This window comes from Cynocephalus volans, chromosome 7 (assembly GCF_027409185.1).
Source record: "Cynocephalus volans isolate mCynVol1 chromosome 7, mCynVol1.pri, whole genome shotgun sequence".
NCBI lineage: Eukaryota > Metazoa > Chordata > Mammalia > Dermoptera > Cynocephalidae > Cynocephalus > Cynocephalus volans.
The window spans coordinates 131,258,426-131,281,976 of record NC_084466.1 but is presented as its reverse complement, the minus strand read 5'-3'; the positions used below and the strand labels follow the sequence as shown (position 1 = coordinate 131,281,976).

The 23,551-nt window shown below is 40.2% G+C and overlaps 1 protein-coding gene across 2 annotated transcripts in view; it reads left to right on the top strand.

The window, feature by feature from the left end:
- Positions 1-23,551, top strand: part of DNMBP (dynamin binding protein) — a 94,500-nt gene that overhangs the window by 58,992 nt on the left and 11,957 nt on the right. For both annotated transcript variants that reach the window (XM_063102865.1, XM_063102866.1), the window contains 7 exons: positions 8,541-8,734; positions 9,600-9,699; positions 18,024-18,171; positions 18,775-18,792; positions 19,193-19,392; positions 20,922-21,052; positions 22,023-22,127. In XM_063102865.1, coding sequence (XP_062958935.1) covers positions 8,541-8,734; positions 9,600-9,699; positions 18,024-18,171; positions 18,775-18,792; positions 19,193-19,392; positions 20,922-21,052; positions 22,023-22,127 — 896 coding nt within the window. The remainder of the gene's footprint in view (positions 1-8,540; positions 8,735-9,599; positions 9,700-18,023; positions 18,172-18,774; positions 18,793-19,192; positions 19,393-20,921; positions 21,053-22,022; positions 22,128-23,551) is intronic.

Here is a 23,551-nt window from a genome sequence, read left to right as displayed (position 1 = left end):
GGCTCACCCTTTTAAATAAACCTAACCCAAACACTTAGTACTTAAGTGCATTCTATTTTGTGTTATTCTTTTGTCTCATGAAGTGTCTTGCCTGTTTGCCTAGATTCATTCACTCAAATGGAAATAACTTTAAAGACGTCTAGGTTAACCCCACTGGCTTTGCTGTTTCTGAAATCCAGACAGATAAAGGAACTTACTTAAGGCTTTTCAGCTTTCTGCACCATAGCCCCATCTTCCAGCACTTTGCTTGGTAGCTATGAAATGTTCTTTCATTTTTATAATTAAAATTTTAAACAGGATTATAATTCAGATCAACTGATTTTTGCTGGGAGAGTGGATATTTATAAAAGATACGTAAAGTGTTATGAGAGCAAGTGGAGGGAATCAAAGTAAACCACCTGAAATAAACTGAAGAAAGGCTAGTTTTATAGGGTTGGATAAAAAAATAGCCAGAGGGCGATGGAGATGAGCACATTTTGAAACCTCCCTGTTGTGTTATTATGAAGAGGAAATAGACGCAGGAAATAATCTCCCTCATGTGGCCAAGACCCAGAACCCAAGATGGGCCTGCGTATTTCATGGAAAGCACTGGCCTGCGATGCTGGTTTTGAATGTGCTTGCTTTGTTAGCTGTGTGATCTTAGGCAAGTCGTTCCATTCCTCTGTGCCCATTTCCTCATTCGTAAAGTGAGACCAGTAATGCCTTCCCTCAAGAGACTTGGAAGTGGAACATCAGATTGTAGGTTGAATTTAGAAAATAAAGCTTTTCATGTAAAGTTTTGTTGGCTGACATTATAATCAGAATTTTCTTATTAAACAGTGATCACTTATTTCTAATGATTTTTCCAAACCTATCTTTGCATCGTTGATTATTTTGCTTCTGCCTAAAGATTAAAAAAGAATAAACACAGTTTTAAGCACACCAACAGCATACCTCCCTAGGATTCATGTGTATTTGATGAGTGTTTAAAAATTGTGTTTCAGGCTGTCTGGTTAGCTCACTTGGGTGGAGTACAGCCTCACAACCTCAAGGTCACAGGTTTGGATCCCTGTACCGGCCAGCTGCCAAAAAAAAAAAATAATAATAATACCAAGTTAAAAATGGTGTTTCAGTTGCCCCTAGCATGAAACTCACTGTCTTGGCAGCATATGGAGGTGAGGACTCTTGTAATTTGGGCACTTGACTAGTTTGTTCTTCTGACGGCCTAGACGGGCCTGGAGGGGTGTGTGTGTGTGGGGGGGGGATGGGAAGCTTTGAGCGGGGTCTCCCAAGGTGGAATCCCTTCCCAGCAGGGATTTTACTTGAGGCTACCGGCCAAAGTAGGCAGGTATTACTGAGCAGAAGCCTCAAGGAAAGTTTTTTCGGTATCTGTTGAGATTCAGGACCTAAATGTAATAGGCTGTTGGTATGAAGTTTGGTGATCCAGGAAGAGTGGGCTGTGAGCCCTGCAGAAAAGACAGTGACCACAGCATTGAAAGTTTTACCTAGAGTAGGATAAACTGTCTCCAAATAGAAAGAAGTAAAGTAAGTGCTAAGGGAAAAGACGTGGGGGCTGGGTGGCCTGGCCAGCGATGTGGAAATACGGAAAACCAGGATTCACGATTCCTCCAGGTGGATCTGGGGGCAAGATGAGCAAATTGACAAAAAGATTGCTTCCTCACAGGGTTTGCTACGAAAAGATTGCTCCCAGATAGATTGCTAAGCAGGCGGTCGTGCTTTTGATTTTTTCTTTCTGGTTTTTTTGGGGGGGGGGGGGGCGGGGGTTGCAAATTGTTATTTCAACAGTGTTTTATTACCTATTTTCTTCATTAGTTTCAAGGGAGTAGGTTAGGAAAGAAACCTCAGATTATTGAAAAGTGAAGAAAGTTTGAAATGGATTAACAGAATAATTAGGAGCTGTTAGAATATTCTTGATTTATACCAAATGTTCCTTTTTACACTTTATTATTCTTTATCATAGCCATATTACTTGTTCACCATAGAAACACTAGAAAAGAGAATAAGAGAAAAGGGAAAAAGTCAGAATTTCTATCACCTTCAACACCTTTACCTTTACAAATATATGCATTTAAAATATTTCCCCTTTTTAACAATATTGCAATTCTTTCATAAATTTTGTGACTTGCTTTTTTCAACAACACACTTTAGTATCTTTACATATTAATAAATATAAATTTATTTTAATGGCTACAATAGTGTTCTATTATATGGACATGCCATAATTTATTTACCCAGGTCCCTTCTGAGGACATTTTGGTTGTTTTCTGTTTAGGTTGTTTTTAAACTTTTTAAAACATTGGTGAACATCCCTGTACGTTCATATTTGTGCACTTGTTCAATTATTTACGTAGAATGAATTCCTCAAAGTGGACTCCGGGGTTAAAATGTTTAATTTTTTCTTGAGAAGTAGAAAGTATTAAAGTTTTTAATCTACTGCCCTAGTCCTCTTTTCCTGTCTATTTTAATTTTTAAAATCAAGGTACATGATAAAATAGGCCTGTTCATTTCACTTAATTTATGCCATAAATTATCTGGAATACTATTGAATATTTACAGTGTATGACACTATTAGATTCGATCCCATCTTAGGGATTTATAATTTACACTATACTGAGTAGTTTTATGGATACAATCATATGAATATATGTGTATACGCTCAAATACATCATCGTTCAGTCTTCTTGTGGGCGAAGTGTGGCTCTGAAGATTAGGTTAAATTGTGCTTTAGAATTGTGCTTCATCATTAGCTACCAGATGGCTACCAAAACCCAGAAGTGGAATTCCAGCTCGCACTCACATGATTTGCCTGCCTGGGAACATAGACTCAGGAGAGCCGGGGAGGGCTCAGGTCCCAGCTCTTCTACTTTCTGGGCCAGTTACTTAAATTTCTCTTCCCTCCTCATCAGTAAAATGGGGACAAAAGTAGTGTCATTATGAGCATTAAATAAAGTAACATTTGTAAAGTGCCTAGAGCAGTGCTTGGTACATAGTAAGTGCCATATATATATTTGTTAAAATAAATTTTAAAACTAAAAGGAGCTGCATTCAATTATGGAGAGAAGTGACAGCCCTAGAGCCACCAGCGAGTAAAGCCTCACAAGTTAATGCTGTGATTTTAGAAACACCACAAGTTGTTTTCTGTCAGATTCCTCAAAATTTCACCAACAGAGAGGTATCTTAGCACAACAGGTTTTTAAAAAAATTACTGTGGGGCTGGCCAGTCGGTTCAGTTGGTTAGAGCACAATGTCAAGGGTTTTAATCCCCATACAGCACCCCCCCCCAGTTACTGTTTTTTGTGAGATTAAAAAGTATTGATTAAGCTCAAGTCCCCTTGATCTCAACTTCTACCCCAAATCCCAGATTTTTCCCTGAGGCAAACTCTGATGAATTTGGTGTGTTCTCCTCCCAGACCTTTTTCTGTGCACTTACATATTATACACATATATAGAAGTGTGTATGGGTTTTTGCAAGTTTTCCTTTGCAACATTTTTCCTCTCTTCCCTTTTCTTTTTCTGTTTTCTTACAAAAATGGCATATTGTTGTGCAACTTTCTTCTCTGCGCATTCCTTTAAAGTTTAGATGTTTGCAAGTGGTGACTTGCTTGCTCTTGCCCACAGCAGAGGTCTGCCGCAGCGTGATGGCTTTAGGTCTGCAGTCCCTCGGTAAAGCCCCGGGCACAGTGAGGGCTCACCTGGCCAGGGAGAAGGACTACAGAGAGAGGTGTCCCGAGGCAGGTGTGCACTTTAGTTTTGCCTCTTACCCCAAGAGATGGATGGGCCTTTGGAATTCTTCCCTGAAAAGGGCATCCTCCCCACCCCTACCCTCCAAAAAAGCTTAGCAGGGGGTAGAAAAAGTGAGAGGTAATAATCTCGGATGAATAATCTTGGATTTTAGGAGGAGGAAAGGAAAGCAGCCAGGAAGGCTGGCGTTGAGCCCAGCAGAACCTGATGGCTCTTGTACATCTCAGTCCAGCGAGCGGAGGCTGCCAGCTCCATCCTTTAGAGCCAGCCCTGATGTGATAGCCCGGGTGACTCGGGCGATTCATATGCAAATATGGGAAGGCTGGGGAAAGGCCGACCCTATTCAAAGGATTTTAGGGGCTTGAGGAGCATTCCGGAGCTTTGGGAAGATTGTACTCTGCCTGCCTACACTCGGACCCTCACATCCGCAGCTGCAGACCCTGGGCGCTGCAGGTATCTCCCGGGGTGTGGGAGCCAGCACAAGAGGAGGGAGCACAGATCCCCACTCAGGGGCACTTGGGACTAGCTGGGGGCTCAGAGTTTCCCCTCCAAAGACAAAGATCCAGCCTTCTAAGGCAGGGGAAGAAGTACATGGCTTTACTCTTTACTTAAGTGTGTGGTGGAGTTGTGGGGAGCTGGGGGTTAGCTGGCTCGCTTCCTTAGGACTTTGAGAAATGAGCCTGATTAGTGATAATGCACTAACCCGAAAGGGATGGGGGAGTTCTTGAGAAGGAATGGAATCAGGATGATGTGGGAGGGGGACTGGGGAGGGGAGCAATAACCAAACAGAAAACCCATAACTTACTCACGGAATGTAAAATTATGCAACAGCTCCAGCTGCTTAACATCTGCAGGGCCATCCTGGGAAGAAAGTGAATTTGTCCGCACATTTCATTGATAGGCTGATGCTGGGCCTCAGTTTATTCCTTGTGCTTGCTCATCCCCAGATTTTCTTTTATAGAAAAGTAGAATTTTTAAGTCTATGCACAGGGCATTTTCTTTCTACTCAGTGTATTTTAACTTCATCTGGTGCAGACAGTATTTTATGGCCCATTGTGGGAAAAGGACTAACTTTTGTTGAGCTATTTCCTTGTTTCATTCTCTCAGCAACTCTGCAAAGCAGGTGTTATCGTCATTTTGCAGATGAGGAAACGGAGGCACAGAGGTGAAAATGGGCTTTTCCCTGGCTCACCAGCTACATACTGGGGAAGCACAAGCTCCAAAGGCTGTTTCCACACAGCTGGCTGAGGGGAGGCCACCATCTCTCTCTCACTTGGTTGTCCCAGACACTGGAATTGTAGATCAGGCTTTTTTCTTAGAGTATATGTGTAATAAGGGAAGAGCATTTTTACACTTGGAGTCATTCCAAGCTAGATATTTTTTATTTGACTACAGTCTTTGAAAACTCTCTTTGACTATTAATTAATATGTTTGTGGATGGCCAGCCACCTAAATAAATAAATAATATGTTTGTGGAGCCTGAAGGTCACCTGTATCCTCAGAAACACCTCGGGTTTTGTTAAACTTGCAGATACCCGGGTAACACTCAGATTTGCTGAATCAGAATCTCAAGGGTGGTGCCCAGGAAACCAATCTAATAAAAGCATCCCTCAGGGGGTTTGTAATCACACTAAAGTGTTTTGGGTTTTGTTTTCTGAAGGCTGTTCAAGAGCTTATAAATTCTATCTGCAAAAAAAAGTATGCTGGTAGTTGAAAATAATTGTTACCGTTTCTTTTTCTTTCTAATTTAGTCTCTTGATATAGGCTGCTGGTTTCTGATTGATGAGTAAGTGCTTGCTGGTACTTTGTGCTTTCAACCACTAAAATGAATAGAACTTTGATTCCCAGGAGAGGATAGTTTCCAAGGAATTTTTAAGATTTGAAGCAAATAAGCCCCTGATCCTTTCTAGCTGAGATTCTGGGCTAGGGAAGCAAAATGTTATCCTCATTTTGCAGATGAGGATAACATAGGATTTGGCTTTAAGTATATTTAAATTCTAATTCCAGATCTGTCATTTACTCCCTATGCTACGGAACCCTGAGCGAGTTGGTCAGCCTCTGAAAGCCTACGTTTTCTTATTGAATGGGAGTAATAATACCTACTTCAAAGTTTTGGCGTGGGCATTAAACGTGTTCAGGGGTATAGTCTGCAAAGTACCTGGTATGTAGTAGGAATTCAATAAATGTTCTCTTTCCAGAGCTTTTTAGTCTTGTATTTAAAATGAGTTTCTTTTCTCAACTTGCCACTAATAGCACCATATTTGGGATATCACAAAGAAAATTTAAAACAAGGCCGTCAGAACAAATTTTACATCAAGTACAATTAATTTAGAATCATAATTTAGCACTGTGATGAAATGCTTGAAATTTTGCCATTCATTCTACCAAAAACCAAGATATTTCTCCATTGTCTTTAAACTTTATTTTAAATGATATCAAATATACAAAAAATTGCAAGAGTACAAAGAACCTCCTGTGTACATTTTACTCAATTCACCAGTATTTAACATCTTGCCATGTTTTCAGTTTCATCTCCCCCCACCCCCCATAGTTTCTTTTCTGAGCTGAGAGCACATTGCATGGGTTGTGCCCCTTAGTAAGCTTCATGAGCATGGACATTCTCTTACATGACTGCAATAGATTTGCCATTTGGGGCAATTAAAAATTGATTTAATTGTTGATGTACGCTACAGTCTTGTTTCACCAGTTGTCCCAGTAATGTCCTTTGTAGCATTCCCTCTTCCCACTCTCTCATTAGGACTCAGTTCAGAATCACACAGTGCATTTAATTGTCATCTCTTTAGTTATCATTGACTGGAGACTGTTCTTTAGGCTTTCGTTGTCTTTATGACATTGACATTTTGAAGAATACAAATCCTCATTTTGGGTTTGTCTGATGTTTCTTAAGATTCTTTTCAGGTTAGACGTCTTTGACTAGGATACTAGATAAGGGATATTGCGTTGTTTCCAGACATGACATTTGGAAACACAGAACGTCACGTTTGCCCCTTATTGATGATGTTAATTTTTATTACTTGGTTATGGTGTTATCCCTTTCTTCACTATATAGTCACTTTTTCATTTTTGTAATTAATAAGTAATTTGTAATAAGTAATTCAAAACTATGCAAATAGCCTGATCACCATCAAACCCCAGCACCAGCTAGAATCATCGTTGATGTTTTGTGCTTGTGCCAAATTTTATTCTGCTGGTTACAAAATATTGATTTTCTTTCTTTTTTTGTGTGTTTTTTGGTGGCTGACCAGTACAGGGATCCATAAAATGGTGATTTTCTAATTCCACCATTTCTTCTATTATTTATAGTTGACATTCTACCGTAAGAAAGAGCTTTCTCTTCTCCATTTATTTATGTACTTACGTATTATCGGTTCAAATTTATGGATTCTTATTTTATTCAGTGGATTATAGCCTGTTGCTGTGCTTCTTTATCTTGATACTCAAATTATGCCAGATTGGCCAGCGGGAGCCTGTTCAAGCTGCACCGCCCACCCCTCATCTTTACGGCACGTGCCCGTCCTGTGCTCGGGCACTTCCTTTCTGTTGCAAGATGTTTCCGGCTCATTTGTCTCTTCCCTGCCCCAGCCCTGGAATCAGCCACTTCTTCAAAGAACACTGCTTCCCTTTAGTGGAGAATGGTTTTTAGAAACCAGAATCTGGGTTATATTCTTTTTCTAAACATTGGAATTCCTAAATTCTTAGAGAAGGGGCAACGGGAAGATTTTTGGAGAATAAAATGTGCTGTGACAGTCTAGCTTTCCATAAGAAGTTTGGACATATGTGTTTTTGCTACTTAAATCTGGGTAAAAATATTCATTTAATCATGCTCAGACTTACTAGTGTATTTACTTACCAAATTTGTACTTGTTTAAGTGGGTCTTAAGGAATTTGATAGAAACTAAGCAGAGATTGTTACACTGTTTTCAGTTGTATATTTTAGTGTTTAATGTTGATTTTAAATGAACAAATGCTGTCTCATCTTTGTAACTAACTCTCTAATCCTATGTATCTGAGTAACAAGTGAGGTCGTTGTAAAAGCTAATGACAAGGTACAGATTAGATTTGCTTTCTTTTTTAAAATCATGAGGTCCCGTTCTGTAGAGGTTCTTTTAATTGAAAATATCATTAAAGAACTTCGTGTGAATGGTACATTTGTATCTACCTTCTAGGACATTTGAATGAACAAAACCTGCTTGTGAGTCTTGATTAATGTTTTGATAGGGAGAATCTGAACAATTTTTACCTATTTCAGGATATACTAACGTTAATCTGCCATCACAGAGGCTGGAAAATGATAGGCCCTGCCATTACTCAGATTTCAGATGGATAATCCCTAATTCTTGTTTTACCCTTGGTTGGCATTATGTGTTTTTCATAATATTGTTTTCAATATGCAGTGTCTATGTATTTAATTTCCAGCTTGATACTTCTGCTGCTGAGACCATGAAACAGGTTTTATATCTGATTGAGTCAGATCTAATTAATTCTTGATAAGGCCAACACCCCTTTCAATCTCTTTTGCCAAGGAGCTTGTAGATACTGATTCGTCCTCAGCTACTCCTTTTTAGGAGAGATTGTTGAAATGGTATTGCATGGGTGTGAGAAGTTCTCTCCACAGGGATCACCTGTTCTGGTTTAGAACAGACGTGTGCGATCAGATTTCCTGGTAGTTGACAATAGTGAGACCTTTGGTTTTCCAGAACTGTGTTCTTTTTGACTCACTGTTGTAGAGTCCTGCTTTCACACCCCAAGCTGCTCACCAGTTCTCTTTTCCCTTCTAGAAATGACGCTCCTCTCCTCTCAGTCTTCATCACTGGTGGCCCCTTCAGGGTCTGTGTCCACTGAAAACCCAGAGCAAAGGATGCTGGAGAAGAGAGCCAAGGTGGTGGAAGAACTTCTTCAGACAGAAAGAGACTACATTCGGGATCTGGAAATGTGTATTGAGCGGATCATGGTACCCCTGCAGCAAGCACAGGTGGGAACTATGGGAGATAGCTTGACCTTGAATGTGGTTGGTCCTTTAGGCCTGAAGCATTAGGATAGAGGAGATATCACCAGAGATTTATGGGGTTTGAAGTGAAGGCTACGGTGGCAGCTGCTGCTGTTACTCTTAATTCAAGGGCCCCAGCATGCGTGTGTCATCAACTTAAGCCTTCAGCAACCTGTCACTTGAGCCTAATGTTAACCTATCAGACTTACTTCAGTAACTCCCAGGACATTTTCTATTCTTATGGCTCCTGAACACAGTTCCAGGGAGTCTGAATTGTGGCTTTACTGGAAAGACTGTGTGATTATATAATAAAGTCTGGGGGTGATGGGTACCTGGCTGTAGCACCTGATCATACAGTTGTTTTAGCAAACCCTTACTAACATGCACATGTCCTAGGGATTTTTCTAAATGCTAGAGATAGTAAGAAAAGGGTAACAGTATCCCGGGGATTTACAGTCCTTTTTACTTGTTACTTGACCACCTGGGCTTGGCTTGGGTTTATACTGTTGGAGCCTTCACTCCCAAGTACTTCTATAGCAAGTGGGCAGTGCCATCAGATTTCGGGTGCTGGCTGGGAATTCACATTCCAGTATCATTATAGACCAAAGTGGTTCCATTGTCATTTTACTAAGGCATATGTGTAGTGGTGGGGAAACAGAGTAGTTGGATCAAGGACAAAGGGTGACACTGTAGATAATGTTGAATGTTTCTATTCTGGAAACTTCATAGGAGTAAGTGAAGAAAATGACCTTGAGCAATTTTTGTACAACCCTTGAAGAGATGTTCCTAATATGAACGATATGCCATTAATTTTATTCCCATGCATCTTTGTTTCATTTCCCTTTCTCAGGTACCAAACATTGATTTTGAGGGACTTTTTGGAAATATGCAGATGGTAATTAAGGTCTCAAAGCAATTATTGGCTGCTCTGGAAATCAGCGATGCTGTAGGTATGAGCTCCTGCCATTGTTTTAGAAGCATTTTTTTTTTAACTTTAGGGGTGGGCGTTGGGGGAAGGGGCCTTCTGATACTGAGTAGATATGCTAGGAAAATGAAATTTTAGTTACGTAGTTCAGTTTATTTGAGCCCCTGCTTCTTATATCACAGCCTGCTTTGAGGTGCTATCGGATGTTAGCAGTAGGAGTTGTTTTAGATGTACTATAGTATGATATTTTTCAGACTGAAGTTTGCATCCCATTAGTGAGTCGTGGAATCAATTTAGTGGATTGCACCCAGTATATACTTTTCAATAAAATGAAATAGAAAATATCAGAATGCACTGTAAGTATAACTACTGTGTTTTGAAGCTTTAATTTCCATTCTGCATATATGTATACTGAGTCATGATTTAAAATGCATTTGTTTCTGTGCGTCATTGTCAAAAATGTTTGAAAAACATTCATCTAGGTCTTATAAACAAGGGAACTGTATAAGTTATTTATTGTTGAGTAACAAATTACGCTAAAACTTAGCAGCTTAAAACAGTAAACATGTATTGTCTCACAGTTTCTCTTGGTCAGAAATCTAAAAGTGGCTCAGCTGGGTGGTTGTGGCTCAGGGTCTTTCATGATGTTGGAGTCAAGCTGTCAGCCTGGGCTGCCATCATCTGGGGCTTAGGGATACACTTCCAAGAAAGCTCACTCTGCTCTTCAGGCCTCAGTTCCTTGCCACATGAGTCTCTTCATGGACTTTCCTCATGATGTGTCATGAGCCATGAGTCACCTAGAGTGAGTTATCAAAGAGAGTGCCTGAAACTCAGTGTCTTTATAACCTAATTTCAGAAATGACATACTATCACTTTTGCTGAATATCAGTCATACAGGCCACCTCTGGTACACTGTGGGAGGGGAAACCTATCATTTTGCTATTTTATTGGTGTCATAGTTACAAGATGCTACCACAGTTCCAGCCATCCCACTACACATGACATCAAGCAGGAGGAAAAAGTGATTCTTATGTCGTTTTAAAAGTTTGTAAACCTTTTCCAGGGCTCCCCCATCACATTTCTCTCTATTTCTCATTGGCCAAAACTGAGTCACATGCATACACCTAAACTGATCATTACAAAGGGGAGTGGAATGGTGATGCTAGCTGAGAGTAGGCAGTATGTACCTGACTCACGTGGGAGAAAAATGGACATAGTAACAAAATCAGAGCTCTGCCCTCCTTAAGGAAGGGGAAAGGGCTGTGGGATAGTAAATGGACAGCACAGCATTGTTGATGTTTCTTAAGTGAAAACGCTATATATACACTACACACCCTACCGAGATAGGTCAAGCTGGATCTTAGTGGTTCCCTACAACAACCCTATGAGGTTCTGGTACCCTGAATCTTATCTTACAGATGAGGAAACAGACTTAGAGGGAATGTAGTTTTCCTAAGGTCACATGGCTAGTAAGTGATGGGACTGGCATCCAAACTCGGTCTTTCTGTAGTCCAAGCTCATGCCATTAACCTGCATAAAGAGTACAGCTGTGGGACATCATCAAGTAGGTGGAATAGATGTTTCCCAGCATCTCACTCTCTCCCTGAACCGATCATTTTACAACTATTAAAAAACAAAGACTGCCAATCTGGGACCACTGGGAGCTTGGGAAGAAGAGGAGAGACACCTTCATGAATGTGCAAGAAGCTGTAGTGGGGGAAAGAAGGGATCATTCTGACCATTTCAAGCCCTGGTCAATTCAGAGCAGTCCAGGCGAGGAGCAGAAAGAAGTTGCAGCACACACCAAGCAAGAGCTGACAAAAGCCATCACTGAGCCTTTTGAGTGAAGTTGCCTGGAGTCTGCAGGAGAGAAGAAGGCCTTGGAGTGCAACATACCAGCCCCCAGGCTAGCAACACCACTGACTAGGTTCCCGTGGACCCACGTAGGAGTGAGGGACCACAGCCCGCTGAAGAAAGGCACTATCCAGAGGCCATTGAGAGGGACCGGTGCACAGCCTGCCCCATGGGAATTGTTCAGACTGTGGAGGGAAGCTGATGTGTTGAGGGGACATTATGGCACAGCGTGGGCAGCTGATCAGCCCTCCAGTTGCATAGGCTTACTCAGTGGAGACTGGTCAGGGCAATAGATCTGCAGGGGGCACAGTTTGCTGGGAAGACTCGGTCCCAGGTCAAAATTTCCTCACAGCCTCAGGTATATCTGAACTAACAAGACCTGGAAATGATAAAAAGGCCAGCTGTTAAAATCTGATCCACACAAAAAGCCTTCCACAGAGAATCAGCAGCAAAGCAGCAGTTTATCTCAACCACAGGGCTCAAGTGCTGGTCCCCACAGGAAGTTCCCCCAATTTTGGAATTAACCAAACAACAACAAATTCATTACAGTGCAGAGTTTAAGTGGTGGTAGTAGATAATAATTCAACACAGAACTGGGGGGAAAAAAAACAGCATGAATCAGAGACAAAGCCCTGATTTTAACCAGTTAAGGTCTAACACCACCAAAGTGCACCTATAAAACCTACAAGAGGCAGCAGCCTCCTCAAATGCGCAGGCACCAATGTAGAGACACAAAGATTGAGAAGGAACAGGGAAACATGACACCATCCAAGGAAACAAACCAAGCACCAGCAGTGGACCCAGGGAACAGCAGATTTATGAAATGTCTGACAGGGAATTGAGAATAATCCTCTTAAGGGTGTTCAGGGAGTCACAAGAAAATACAGGTAGAAAATTAAATGGTATCTAGAAAACAGTCCAGGAGCTGAATGAGGAACTTGACAAAGGAATTGAATCAATTAAGGAAAACCAAATAGAAATTCTACAAATAAAAAATACATTATCTGAACTGAAAAACTCAATAGAAAGCTCCAACATCAGACTTAATCAAACTAAGGAAAGAATCAGTGAGCTCAAAGAAAAAAAATAGGAAATTAGCAAACCAGAGCAGCAAAAAGAATAATAAAAAATGAAATGGAAATACAGCAAATATGGGACTCCCTCAAATAATTGGCATACCTGAAGGAGAAGAAAAAGGCAGAGACGTAGGAAGCATATTCAAGGAAATAATGGCTGAAAATTTCCCAAATATGAAGAAAGATGACAACATCCAGGTGATGGAAGCTCAGAGGTCTCCAGTCAAATTCAGCCCAAGGCAGAACACCCCAAAGCACATCATAATCCAATTATCAAAAACCAAAGTCAAAGAATACTGAAAGTAGCAAAAGAAAAGAAACACATAATATTCAACACAGTCCCAATATGTCTCTCAGTGGATTTGTCAGTAGAAACCCTCCAGGCCAGAAGAGAATGGGGTGATATATTCAAGGTGCTGAAGGAAAAAGACTTGGCCAAGAATTCTGTATCCCTTAAAAGTAACCTTCAATTGTGAAGGAGAAATAAAGTCTTTCCCAGAGAAATGAAAACTAAGGGAATTCATCAGGACTAGACCTGCCCTTCAAAAAATGCTAAGGGGAGTTCTTCGATCTGAAAGAAGATGACTCTGAGGGGCAGCAAGAAAACATTTGAAGGTGCTAACTCATTAGTCAAGTGAGTTCACAGACAACCTCAAAATACTCCAGTGTCATAAAGGGGGTGAATAAACCACTTGCATTCTTAGTAGGAAGACAAAAGGACAAACCTAGCAAGACTAACATATACAGTAACTATATAAGAGAAAGGCAATATTAAAAGATGTAACTGAAACAAAATGTCAAAAAGTAGTGGGGAATGATGCCAAAGCATAGAGTTGGCTTTGGTCATTTGTTTTTTCTTAGATATCAAAGTTAAAGTTGTTATCAGTCTAAAATGATCTTTTATAACTATAATATATTTTTTGTAAGCCTCCTGGTAATCATAACACAAAAACCTTGCAAGAGACATGCTAAAAATAAATAGTGAGAAATCAAAATAAGTCAGGCACAGAAAGACAAATACTCATAGAAGTCGAGAGTAGAGTAATGGTTACCAGAGGCTGGGGGTGGGGAGGGGAGGGGAAAGGGTGGACTAACAGGTACAAAGCTATGCTGTCTACGCTAGGTGAATCATTGTGTAGTATATGTTTGTACTGAGACAACACACTGTATCCCACAGAAAATAAATGTAAATAAAATTGAAAAAAAAATACAGTTGTGTGTCTAGCACCTTATGGATTGGTAAGAAAAACTGAATCATGTAGTTATTGCTCTCAGTCTAAATAGAGAGGCCAGGGAGGCTGAAGGAGAAACACACATTGATTGGGCTAGAAGAGAGTTATGTCACCAGCTTTAATATAATGATAAAGCATAAAAGCCAATTTATAAGATTTGATAAGGCTTTGTTTTTTTTGTCAGCTGGCCAAGGCATTTGAAATAAGTAACTGTAGGTCATTTATTTGAATTATGAAAGAAATGAGAGAAATTTGTCTGGTATCTAAAAGGGATTAGTTAAAAATCAAGCAATTACTCATTTCTCTTCCAATTTATTTTATTACCTATTGCAGTTTTCAGGTCCTCGGCTGGTCCTAGTTAACCAGCTTCCCTAGGGGTGACTTCTCTGCTTTGATCCTATTTCTTTTTCTTTCTTTCTTTTTTTTTTTTTTTTTAAGATGACCAGTAAGGGGATCTTAACCCTTGACTTGGTGTTGTCAGCACCACGCTCAGCCAGTGAGCCAACTGACCATCCCTATGTAGGGATCTGAACCCGTGGCCTTGGTGTTATCAGCACCGTACTCTCCCAAGTGAGCCATGGGCTGGCTCTGTACAGGGATCTGAACCCATGGCCTTGGTGTTATCAGCACCACACTCTCCTGAGTGAGCCACGGGCCGGCCCTAATGCTTTGGTCCAGTTTCTGTCAAAGATGATTTTTAGACAGCAGCTGATGTAGGATGGATAACAGGAGCAGGCTGGTGGTATGGGCCAGGTAAAGTCAGGGGTCAGATGACCACCTGACTGGGAAGGTCTCCGTTTTGAGACCATTCTCAGAGTTTGGGGGATTCTTTCCTTTTTCTTATACCTGTATTCAGTCTAGGTCAGTTACCAGATGTTTCTTTCCTAATGGAATTTTAAGCCATTCTTGTTAGGGTAAGCTGTGTTTTAAGGTCTGTGAGAGTTGCATCTGTGCTGAGGTGGTCTTGTCTCCTGGAAATCGCCATGCCAAGGCTGGAAATCCCTGGGCCAAGTTGTATCATACTGCTAAGTGACACACGTAGTGTTGGCCCTGTGGCTATCATTCATCTTATAGCCACAATATGTCACTATACCTGCACATTATGACAATAAAATGGGAAATTAAAATATCCATAATACCACCCTCATAAGATATCACCTGTGTTTATTTTTACTTCTCACCTTCGTTTGTTGTAAGTCAAATGAGGAATCAGGTAGTAGTCTTAGAGGTATTGAAGGCACGTACAGAAAAGTGGTGGAGAGTTCTAGGAACCAAAAGGTTGAGAACCCAGGCAGGAGGATTAGCTTTACAGAGGCAGGGACAGCGGGCAGTGGCAGCGATGTGTGTGAGGTGAAGCAAGATTGAGGACACTGGGCAGGGTGGCTTCAGTCTCGGTCAACCAGAAGGCCAGATGGTACATTCAGTGGGGGGTTAATAAAGGACAAGGTTTTGAACATCTGATAAGGGAAGGTCCTGAGAGGTCTGAGGGAGTCAAATTAAAGCTTTGTGGAACAACTGGCAAAGGGCAGGTTTGCATGAATTGCATAAGCAATCTTTTTTTGTTAAATTTGAGTTCATTTGTTAATTTATTATTATTTTTTTTCTTTTTTGGTAGCTGGCTGGTATGAGGATCTGAATCCTTGACCTTGGTGTTACAAGGCTTCACTCTAACCAAGAGTTCATTTAAACATGTTTTTAGTTTAACTTATTTTTAACACATTTACATGGCACAAAATTAGAAAGGTACAAAAACCGTTTAATGAGAAGTCTCTTATCTGTCCCTTTGCCACCAGCTCTTCTCAACCAGAAGCAGCCAATGTAACTAGTTTTCTTATGTCTTTTAGAAATAATTTATCATATCCCAGCGATTACATGTATATTTTCTGTGCTCTGGTTGGTCATCCTCGTTCTTTTCAGTTACACAAACAGTAGCACACGATGCAAACTGCACTCAGCCTTTTTTCTCCCTCAACAATGTACCTTCCAAGCAGTTTTTATGACCCAGGAATAGAAGCGGAAAAAGTGGACAGTGAGGTGGGTAAACACACAAAGTCAAGTATATATGGGGTGCTGGAGGAGGCAGCACTGAAGTAGACGTAGATGGCCCTGATTAGAGTAGGCTTGTGGCACAGCCACAGAGTGGCAGGTGTTCAGGGCATGGATGAGTTAGAAGTCGAGGTTGACATGAGCAAGAAGTACCAGGGGACTGTGGATATGTAGTTATAAGGTAGGAAGGACTGACGTTTAAATTATTTTCAGGGGGTGGCCGGTTAGCTCACTTGGTAAATCTCAGTGCTGATAACACCAGAGTCATGGGTTTGGATCCCTGTACTGGCCAGATGCCAAAAAAATAAACACATCCCACAGAAAGAAATGTTTTTTACAGAATGACACAGGATGCGTGTTTTTATGTTATGTCTGTGCTTAGTTTTACTATGTCCAGTGTTTTCCAGTATTTTGTTTTCTGTTCTATTTTATTTCATCAAAAAAAGTAGATTTTGACCCATTTATAGGTTATGCCCTACAGTTTGGAAGACACTGGAGGTTAAGGTGCAGCTTTGCTAGTGCTGTGAGGTAGAGTAGCACCATCAGGGAGGTTTCAGGACAGCGGAGTGTGGGGTGTGAGCAGTCACGTGTCTGGATAGTGAAGGTTCGAGACTGCTAGTAGGGGACGGGATAGGAGGAAGGATGTAGGAGAAGAAGGCCGGTGAAGGTAGGATGGTGAAAATAGGTAAATACATTGATGACTCGGATTCCAGAGAGGCCCTGAAGATCAAAAAGGAGCTGGCCCTCCTCCGCACGGCTGTGACTGTTCAGTTGCAGGAGTAGACGGAAGTGAGGCTTCCGGGGAGAGAGGGCAGCCTGAGGGGGTATTTATGAAAAAAAGTCAACTTACTGCTTAAGAAAGAATCTCTAATTAAGGAAATTACCTTCAACAGAAACTGATCTGCTTTTGAATAGGGACACAAGCTAGTGAGAACAGAGGTGGAGGAAGGGTCAGGGCTCCCTGAGGGGGGTTATGCCCAGCACCAGTAGCCAGGACTGCCGGGGAGGCAGCAAGTAGGATGGTGCTGGAGGGACGAGAACATTGAGAGGACGTTGTGTGGAGCACGAGCTGAAGAAGGAAGGACCGAGGATCCCCAGAGAAGGCAAGGAGGACAAGGGGAGAGCAGCTGTGCAAAGTCAGGAAGCGGCGTGTGCAGGCGGCAGCTCTAAGCGAAGCGTCGGGAAGTTTGCTCGGGAACCATTCCTCAGCCCAACTAGCTGGAGACCAGGGGTCTGTAGATAGATTTCACAGGGTCCATGAACTTGGATAGGAAAAAGATGATTACGTCTTTATTTCTACTCATTTCTAACTGAAATTTAACATCTTTACTATGAATATGGAGAGCAAATACGTAGTATTGCAGTACCTGTGACTTTGTCACCAAGTGAAGTTACATGTTCATATCACATTAGGTTGTTGGCAAATATCTTGAAATTTCAGTTACACTCAACCAGAATTACCCAGCCTTAAAGTGGTGATTAGACTCATTGCTCCATTTTGTTATTTAATACTTTATAAGAAGTACACACATTGTTATATAACAAATTGGAGATTATTTTTTTACATTATAGATATTTTAATATAATAAATTTTAAGATATTTTAATATAATATAAATATTCCAATATAATATAGATATTTTAATGTAATAAATTTTATTTATACTCCTATATATTTAATTTATGCACAAATAAAAAGTTAAAAACTGCTGCTATAGTAGGATTTCTTCATCCTTGTGGAGATTTTCTTGATTAGAGAGTGAGCTAGTCATTGTGGGGTTCTGATCACATACCCACATAGATACTGCTTGCAAATGCATTACTCTGCCTGACTGGAAAAGGACTGGAGGCTCTTTTTCAGGGATCAGGGGTGTGTGTGTGTGTGTGCGTGTGTGTGTGTGTGTGTGTGTATGTGTGTGTGTGTTCCAAAAAATAAGTACATGGATGACATGGTTCTCTAAATTTTGCTTTAAATGATTATACCTTTAAGCTATTACATGGGAATTTCTTAATAATTTGATGGATAGTCTTACTGTCATTTCTTGTAACAGGCAGGATTTAACTGATATTAACGTTTGTCTATGTACCTTATATACTGAGAATAAAGTTACTAAAAACACTATGTTTGCTTATATTCTAAAGGACCTGTGTTTCTTGATCACCGGGATGAACTTGAAGCAACATACAAGGTTTACTGCCAGAATCATGATGAGGCCATTTCACTGTTGGAAATCTACGAGAAGGATGAGAAAATCCAGAAGCATCTTCAGGACTCCCTGGCAGATCTGAAGTAGGAGTTTAGACCACTTCATTCCATCATAGCTCTTTAGTTCTGCCTTTGAGAAGTTGCCCCCATGCATATGTATGGACTTCTTAGGACACATCTATCATCAATCTATCTTATTTTAAACATAAGTGATACGTTTTTGTATGTCCTGTTATGTTACTTGCCCTTTTCCCATCATATATCATGGAAATCTTAAGTGGCTTCTTGCTTGTATTTTTGTTCATTTAAATCACTTTTATCTGTGCATATGAAGTAATAAATTAGCGTTTTCAGGTAAGAAGCAGTCAGGAGGATAATTTGGTCCAAGTGAACAACAGCATAGGTGAGAAGACCAAATATAATTATTCTTGGCCATCAGGTGATATTGGCCATAGGGAGGCAATTTATACAGATATAATATACAGATAAGGAGAGCAAAGTGAAGCTAGGGGCGTACTAACTGATTTTAGTGGACTAGATACGCCACCATAGATGTTCATAATTTCCTTTTTATCCCATGTGATTTTTGTCTGCCCAACTAATAGGTATATTCTGAGAAGAATGTGAAAATCTGCATCATCTCTCTAATAAGCTGTCTGTTTTCTTTTCATGCCCGCTGCCCTATAGGAGCCTGTACACCGAATGGTAAGTTCCCTTGCTGCTTGCTGCACAAGCTCATTTCTTCAGTGGATTTTTCTAACCCTTAACAGACTGATTTTATTTTCTTCCTTTACAGACAGAAACCTAGAAGTAGACTTATCTTGCTGTATTTTTCTCCAAAACACTTACCCCCAAATACACTTTATGTATTTGTTTATTGCCTGTCTTCTCCCATAGGGCAGGGACTTTTTTTGGTCACTATTAAATCCTCAGCATGTAGAACAGTACCTGGTATTTATTAGGTGCCCAGTAAATATTAGTTGAATGAATGAAATCAGAAAGTAAGGTAAAAGAACAGAGCTATATTTAGGAGTAACAAATACTACTCATAGGCGCTATATTATTGACAATTGACCAAAGTTTTTTTTTTCTTCTTCCTTTATAGGGGATGCACAAATTATATTAACCTGGGCTCCTTCCTCATCAAACCAGTACAAAGAGTAATGCGTTACCCACTGCTGTTAATGGAGTTGTTGAATTCCACCCCAGAATCCCACCCAGATAAAGTGCCTTTAACCAGTGCAGTCCTTGCAGTCAAGGAAATCAATGTTAACATTAATGAATATAAACGTCGAAAGGATCTGGGTAAGAAAAGCATAATTGCTGAAAAAGAGGTATGCTCTTCGAGAATGCTTTTTTTCTTAAAAGCATTAATTATTCACCAGAGCTGAACAAGGCAAGGTTGGGGCTGTGATGAAGAAATGGTAGTGGAATTTAGGAAAAATGTGTATGAGAAAAAAGGCAGTAATAATAATAAAAGCAAAGCTATGGAATATTGGAAATAAAGCATCTGTTATAAAGCTTAGAGCAACAAGAGCCTTTCCCAAGGGATATGAAGAAGGGATATTTCTTCATGCACAGGCAGTTGCCTTCTCAACTCATTTAAGGCCATTCTTTCCAATCCATGCTTAGATTTGTTTTCTCTACATGTCTAATTGGGTGTCTTAACTTCCTCCACTAAAGTTAGGACTTTTTGTCTTTTTTCAGAAAATCCAATTTGCCATCACTCTGGGTCCCATTGTTCTTGTCTGTGCCCAGTGACCTGCCTCTCTTTTTAGCCCCTTACTTCCCCTCCCAGCAGTGTACAGTCAGTTGCCCAACCACCCACTCCTTTATAATAGAAAAAAACTGAACCACTTTTTCTCTTGGTTTTTTTTTTTTTTTTTTTTTTTTTTTTGGTGGCTGGCTGGTACAGGCATTTGAATGAACCATTTTTTTTTCTTGTTCATCAAATCTCTTGTTGAGGCCCTAATTTGAACACTCAATGAGTATAGCATAGTGACTGTGCCAAATTGATTTATTATTCATATCCTTGATGAGTCTATAATTTGGTATAATCTCTTTGCCTGTCTTTCTGCTGTTATCCACACTTTATGTAAAATGGTTTTCTCTGCCTTCTACTTCAACCATGTCACCCATGTTAGTATGTAATGTTGACTGTGGCTTTAAAAGCTCTCTGGCCATCTAGCCCTTTCTCTTGGTTTATATCTCCTAAAGCAATGTCATCTTCATCTTCTACAATAACAAAGTGTGCCTTTTTGCTGCCATCCAATCTTCCCCTTGCTACCCTTCTACTTTTATTTGCAGACTTTTCTGTGGATTATGCCTAATGTATAACATAGTCATTAATAAAATAACTGCTATATAGCATTTTACTGTGTGGGACCACTGGACTTAAATATTGTGATATTTCATTGGATTTAAATACTATATGAGACTGTTTAACATGGTCTTATAAGGCAAATATTGTTATCTACGTTTTGTTGAAGAGGAAAATGAGGCTCAGAGAAGGAAAATGACATCTGTAAGCCCATACCCTGATTAAGTGACAGACCCAGGCATTGGACTCAGAGACTTCCTTGACTCTAAATCCTAGGTTCTTTCCCTTACACCACTGCTCCCTTTCCTCCCTGTCTCTAACACTTCTCCCAGCTGCCAATAGTCTATCCATAAATAATTATTTGAATTAATATTCTGTCTACTTAGATATAAGTTCATTGAAGACAAGCACTAGCCCCTGTTCAGGTGGTTAGTCTCCTTTTATGGCTCATCTTGTAGTACCATCTTGCTCAGGAAAGTGCTTTTTTGACTCACCAACTTGACTCACTTCTTAGTCCTCAAGTACCGTAAGGGTGATGAAGACAGCCTTATGGAGAAAATTTCCAAACTGAACATCCACTCCATCATCAAGAAATCCAACCGAGTTAGCAGTCACCTGAAGCACCTCACTGGCTTTGCTCCTCAGGTGAGATCCCTGCACTTAAAGGCTCGGCACCTCTGACATCTTTTCAGGTCCACAGGGCAGCCTGCCTGGTGTCAAATGGCACTTCCCTTCTTAGTGTGTCTTCTGGTTTTGCTAGCTGATGGAAACAGGGCCCTGCACTTACTAATTATGTGAATCCACCCACACAGCCCTCGGTTTGTGCCTTGGTGAGCTGCTTGCAATGTGTACAAAGGCAAATTAGGAGGCCCGATTGTTTGACGTATAATATATTTTTTTCAACACCCCTAAGGAGTTTATAATTTATCTGGGGAGACAAAACTGAAACTATAGACATATTAAGCTAGAAGAGATTTAAGAGATCACCTAGTTGGACACAATATGTTACAAATAATGAGATGTAAAGTCTGAGAGACTTTGAGTGATTTGAAAAACAGTTTAGCGACAGTGCTGAGGGCAGACCTGCAGTCTCCAGACTTTCCTCTGCTATTCCACATATGCTTGATACAATTAGTGGAAAATACAAGCCAGAAAATAATCAGTTACTAAGTTTTGCACTTTGTTCTCTAAATACTGTAGTATTTAGAAAAACAGGAGCTCAATGAGAGTGAGCTTCATATTAGCCTGAGATTTAATCTGAGCCTTAAAAGAAGGGGGGGCAGATTTGGCATCAGGAGAGGGGAGGGCCTACCAGGCAGGGGACCCCATGAGGGAAGGCTCTGGAGTGAACAGATGTGGCAGGTGCTGGGAAGGGGAAGAGCAGAGGGTTTACATCAAGAGCGGAGGGAAAGAAGTTTGAAGGTAAGAGGGCTTGTGTGTACTTCGGAGGTTATTCAAAGTCTTTTAAAGAGGTGTTTAAATTCAATTCAGTATGAATCAGAGAAACATCAAAGGTTTAAAATTTGAATGAAAGATGTTCTTAAGAAATTTCAGTTTGCCAACAAAATAAGTTGAGAGTCCAAATTTGCTAATAGCCCTTGTTTATTTTGAACAGATAAAAGATGAAGTATTTGAAGAAACAGAAAAGAACTTCCGAATGCAAGAAAGACTGATTAAATCCTTTATCCGAGACCTGTCTCTCTACCTCCAGCATATCCGGGTGAGTATCCACATTGCTCTCATTAGAATCATGTACGGTGTCATTCCCTCTGCAATCCTGTTCATCTGGCATATTGCTTAATGAATGTCGAGTCATCTGGACTCAAGTGACCATTACGCCATGACATACATTTTATTGGGATTTCTATAGGTTATTTAAAAGTGAAACATTTAGAAGATCGGCTCTGTTGTAGTAAAGTGTCTGGCTCCTTCCTCCCTCTCTTTCAGTGTTCATCACCCTCCTCCCACCCCTAACACACATACTTTTTTTTTCCTGTCTCCTATTCCCAATTATATAAGAAACACTTCTCATGGTTCATTTTGTCAAAATCATTTTAAAGATTGAATCTTGAATACAGGGAGCGGGAAGCCAAACAGACAAGAGGAAGAACAAACAGTACTAGATCATTAGATGGGATGATAAGAGTGAGAGGACAGTTCTTGTGGAGGTGTGCTTTCCCATCGTTGGAACTTTCAGATTAGGTTGCTGTGCAGAAAGCCTCTAAAGGTGTTAGAACCATAGATTGCACTGGAGACTTAGAGAAGATAGGGAGGTCGGTCTGGCCTAGGTCTTTGCTTGACCCAGGCAGTGTTTCCTTCACAAAGTCGGAACCAGGACTAGAATTGTTTCTCTTATTTCTAATTTCTCTATTGATTTAGTAGAATGGTGTGTATATAGAAGTATACTCCAGTCCCTCACACATGAAAATCTGATCTTATAAAACAAATAATTTTCTTTAAAAGAGATCCTTGGCTTTTTATCTTTTTTTTTCTTTAAGTAAAATGGTACAAATTTTTAAAAGGTACTAAAGAGATAAAATAATTTTCTCCTACCCTGTCTCCTAGTCATCTTCTATAGAGGCAGTCACCAGTTATTTATATTCTTCTATCAGAGATAGCCCACATGCACGTGAATGTGTGTGCCACTAGTGGATTCAGTGTTCAGCATCTTGGGTTTTGCACTTAAATCACATTTTAGAAGTGATTCCATAGCCATACATGTAGAACTTCCTTGTTCTTGACAACTGCATAGATTTTAATTGTATGGACATATATTTAACTAGTCCCCTATTGAACATTTAAATTGTATTTGCAAAAGTTTAGAAACAGTGGCACAAGGAATATCCTTGTTAGACACATCATGTTCTGATCTATGTGAATATACCTGAAGGCCAGGTTACTAGATTTTAAGTCAAGTCATAGGGCAGTATAAGTTTTGATAGGTAGTATTAAATTTCATAGATGTCGTAAAAGTTGCACCAGGAATATCCCTTGCTACCAACACAGTATTATCAAAATCAAAATGTTTTATCTTTGTCTATAAGATAGGTAAAAATTATTTGAATATAGTTGCCGATATTTTCATATGTTTAAGTCGTTATGTTCATTTTCTGTGATTTATCTACATTTTGGCACACCTATATA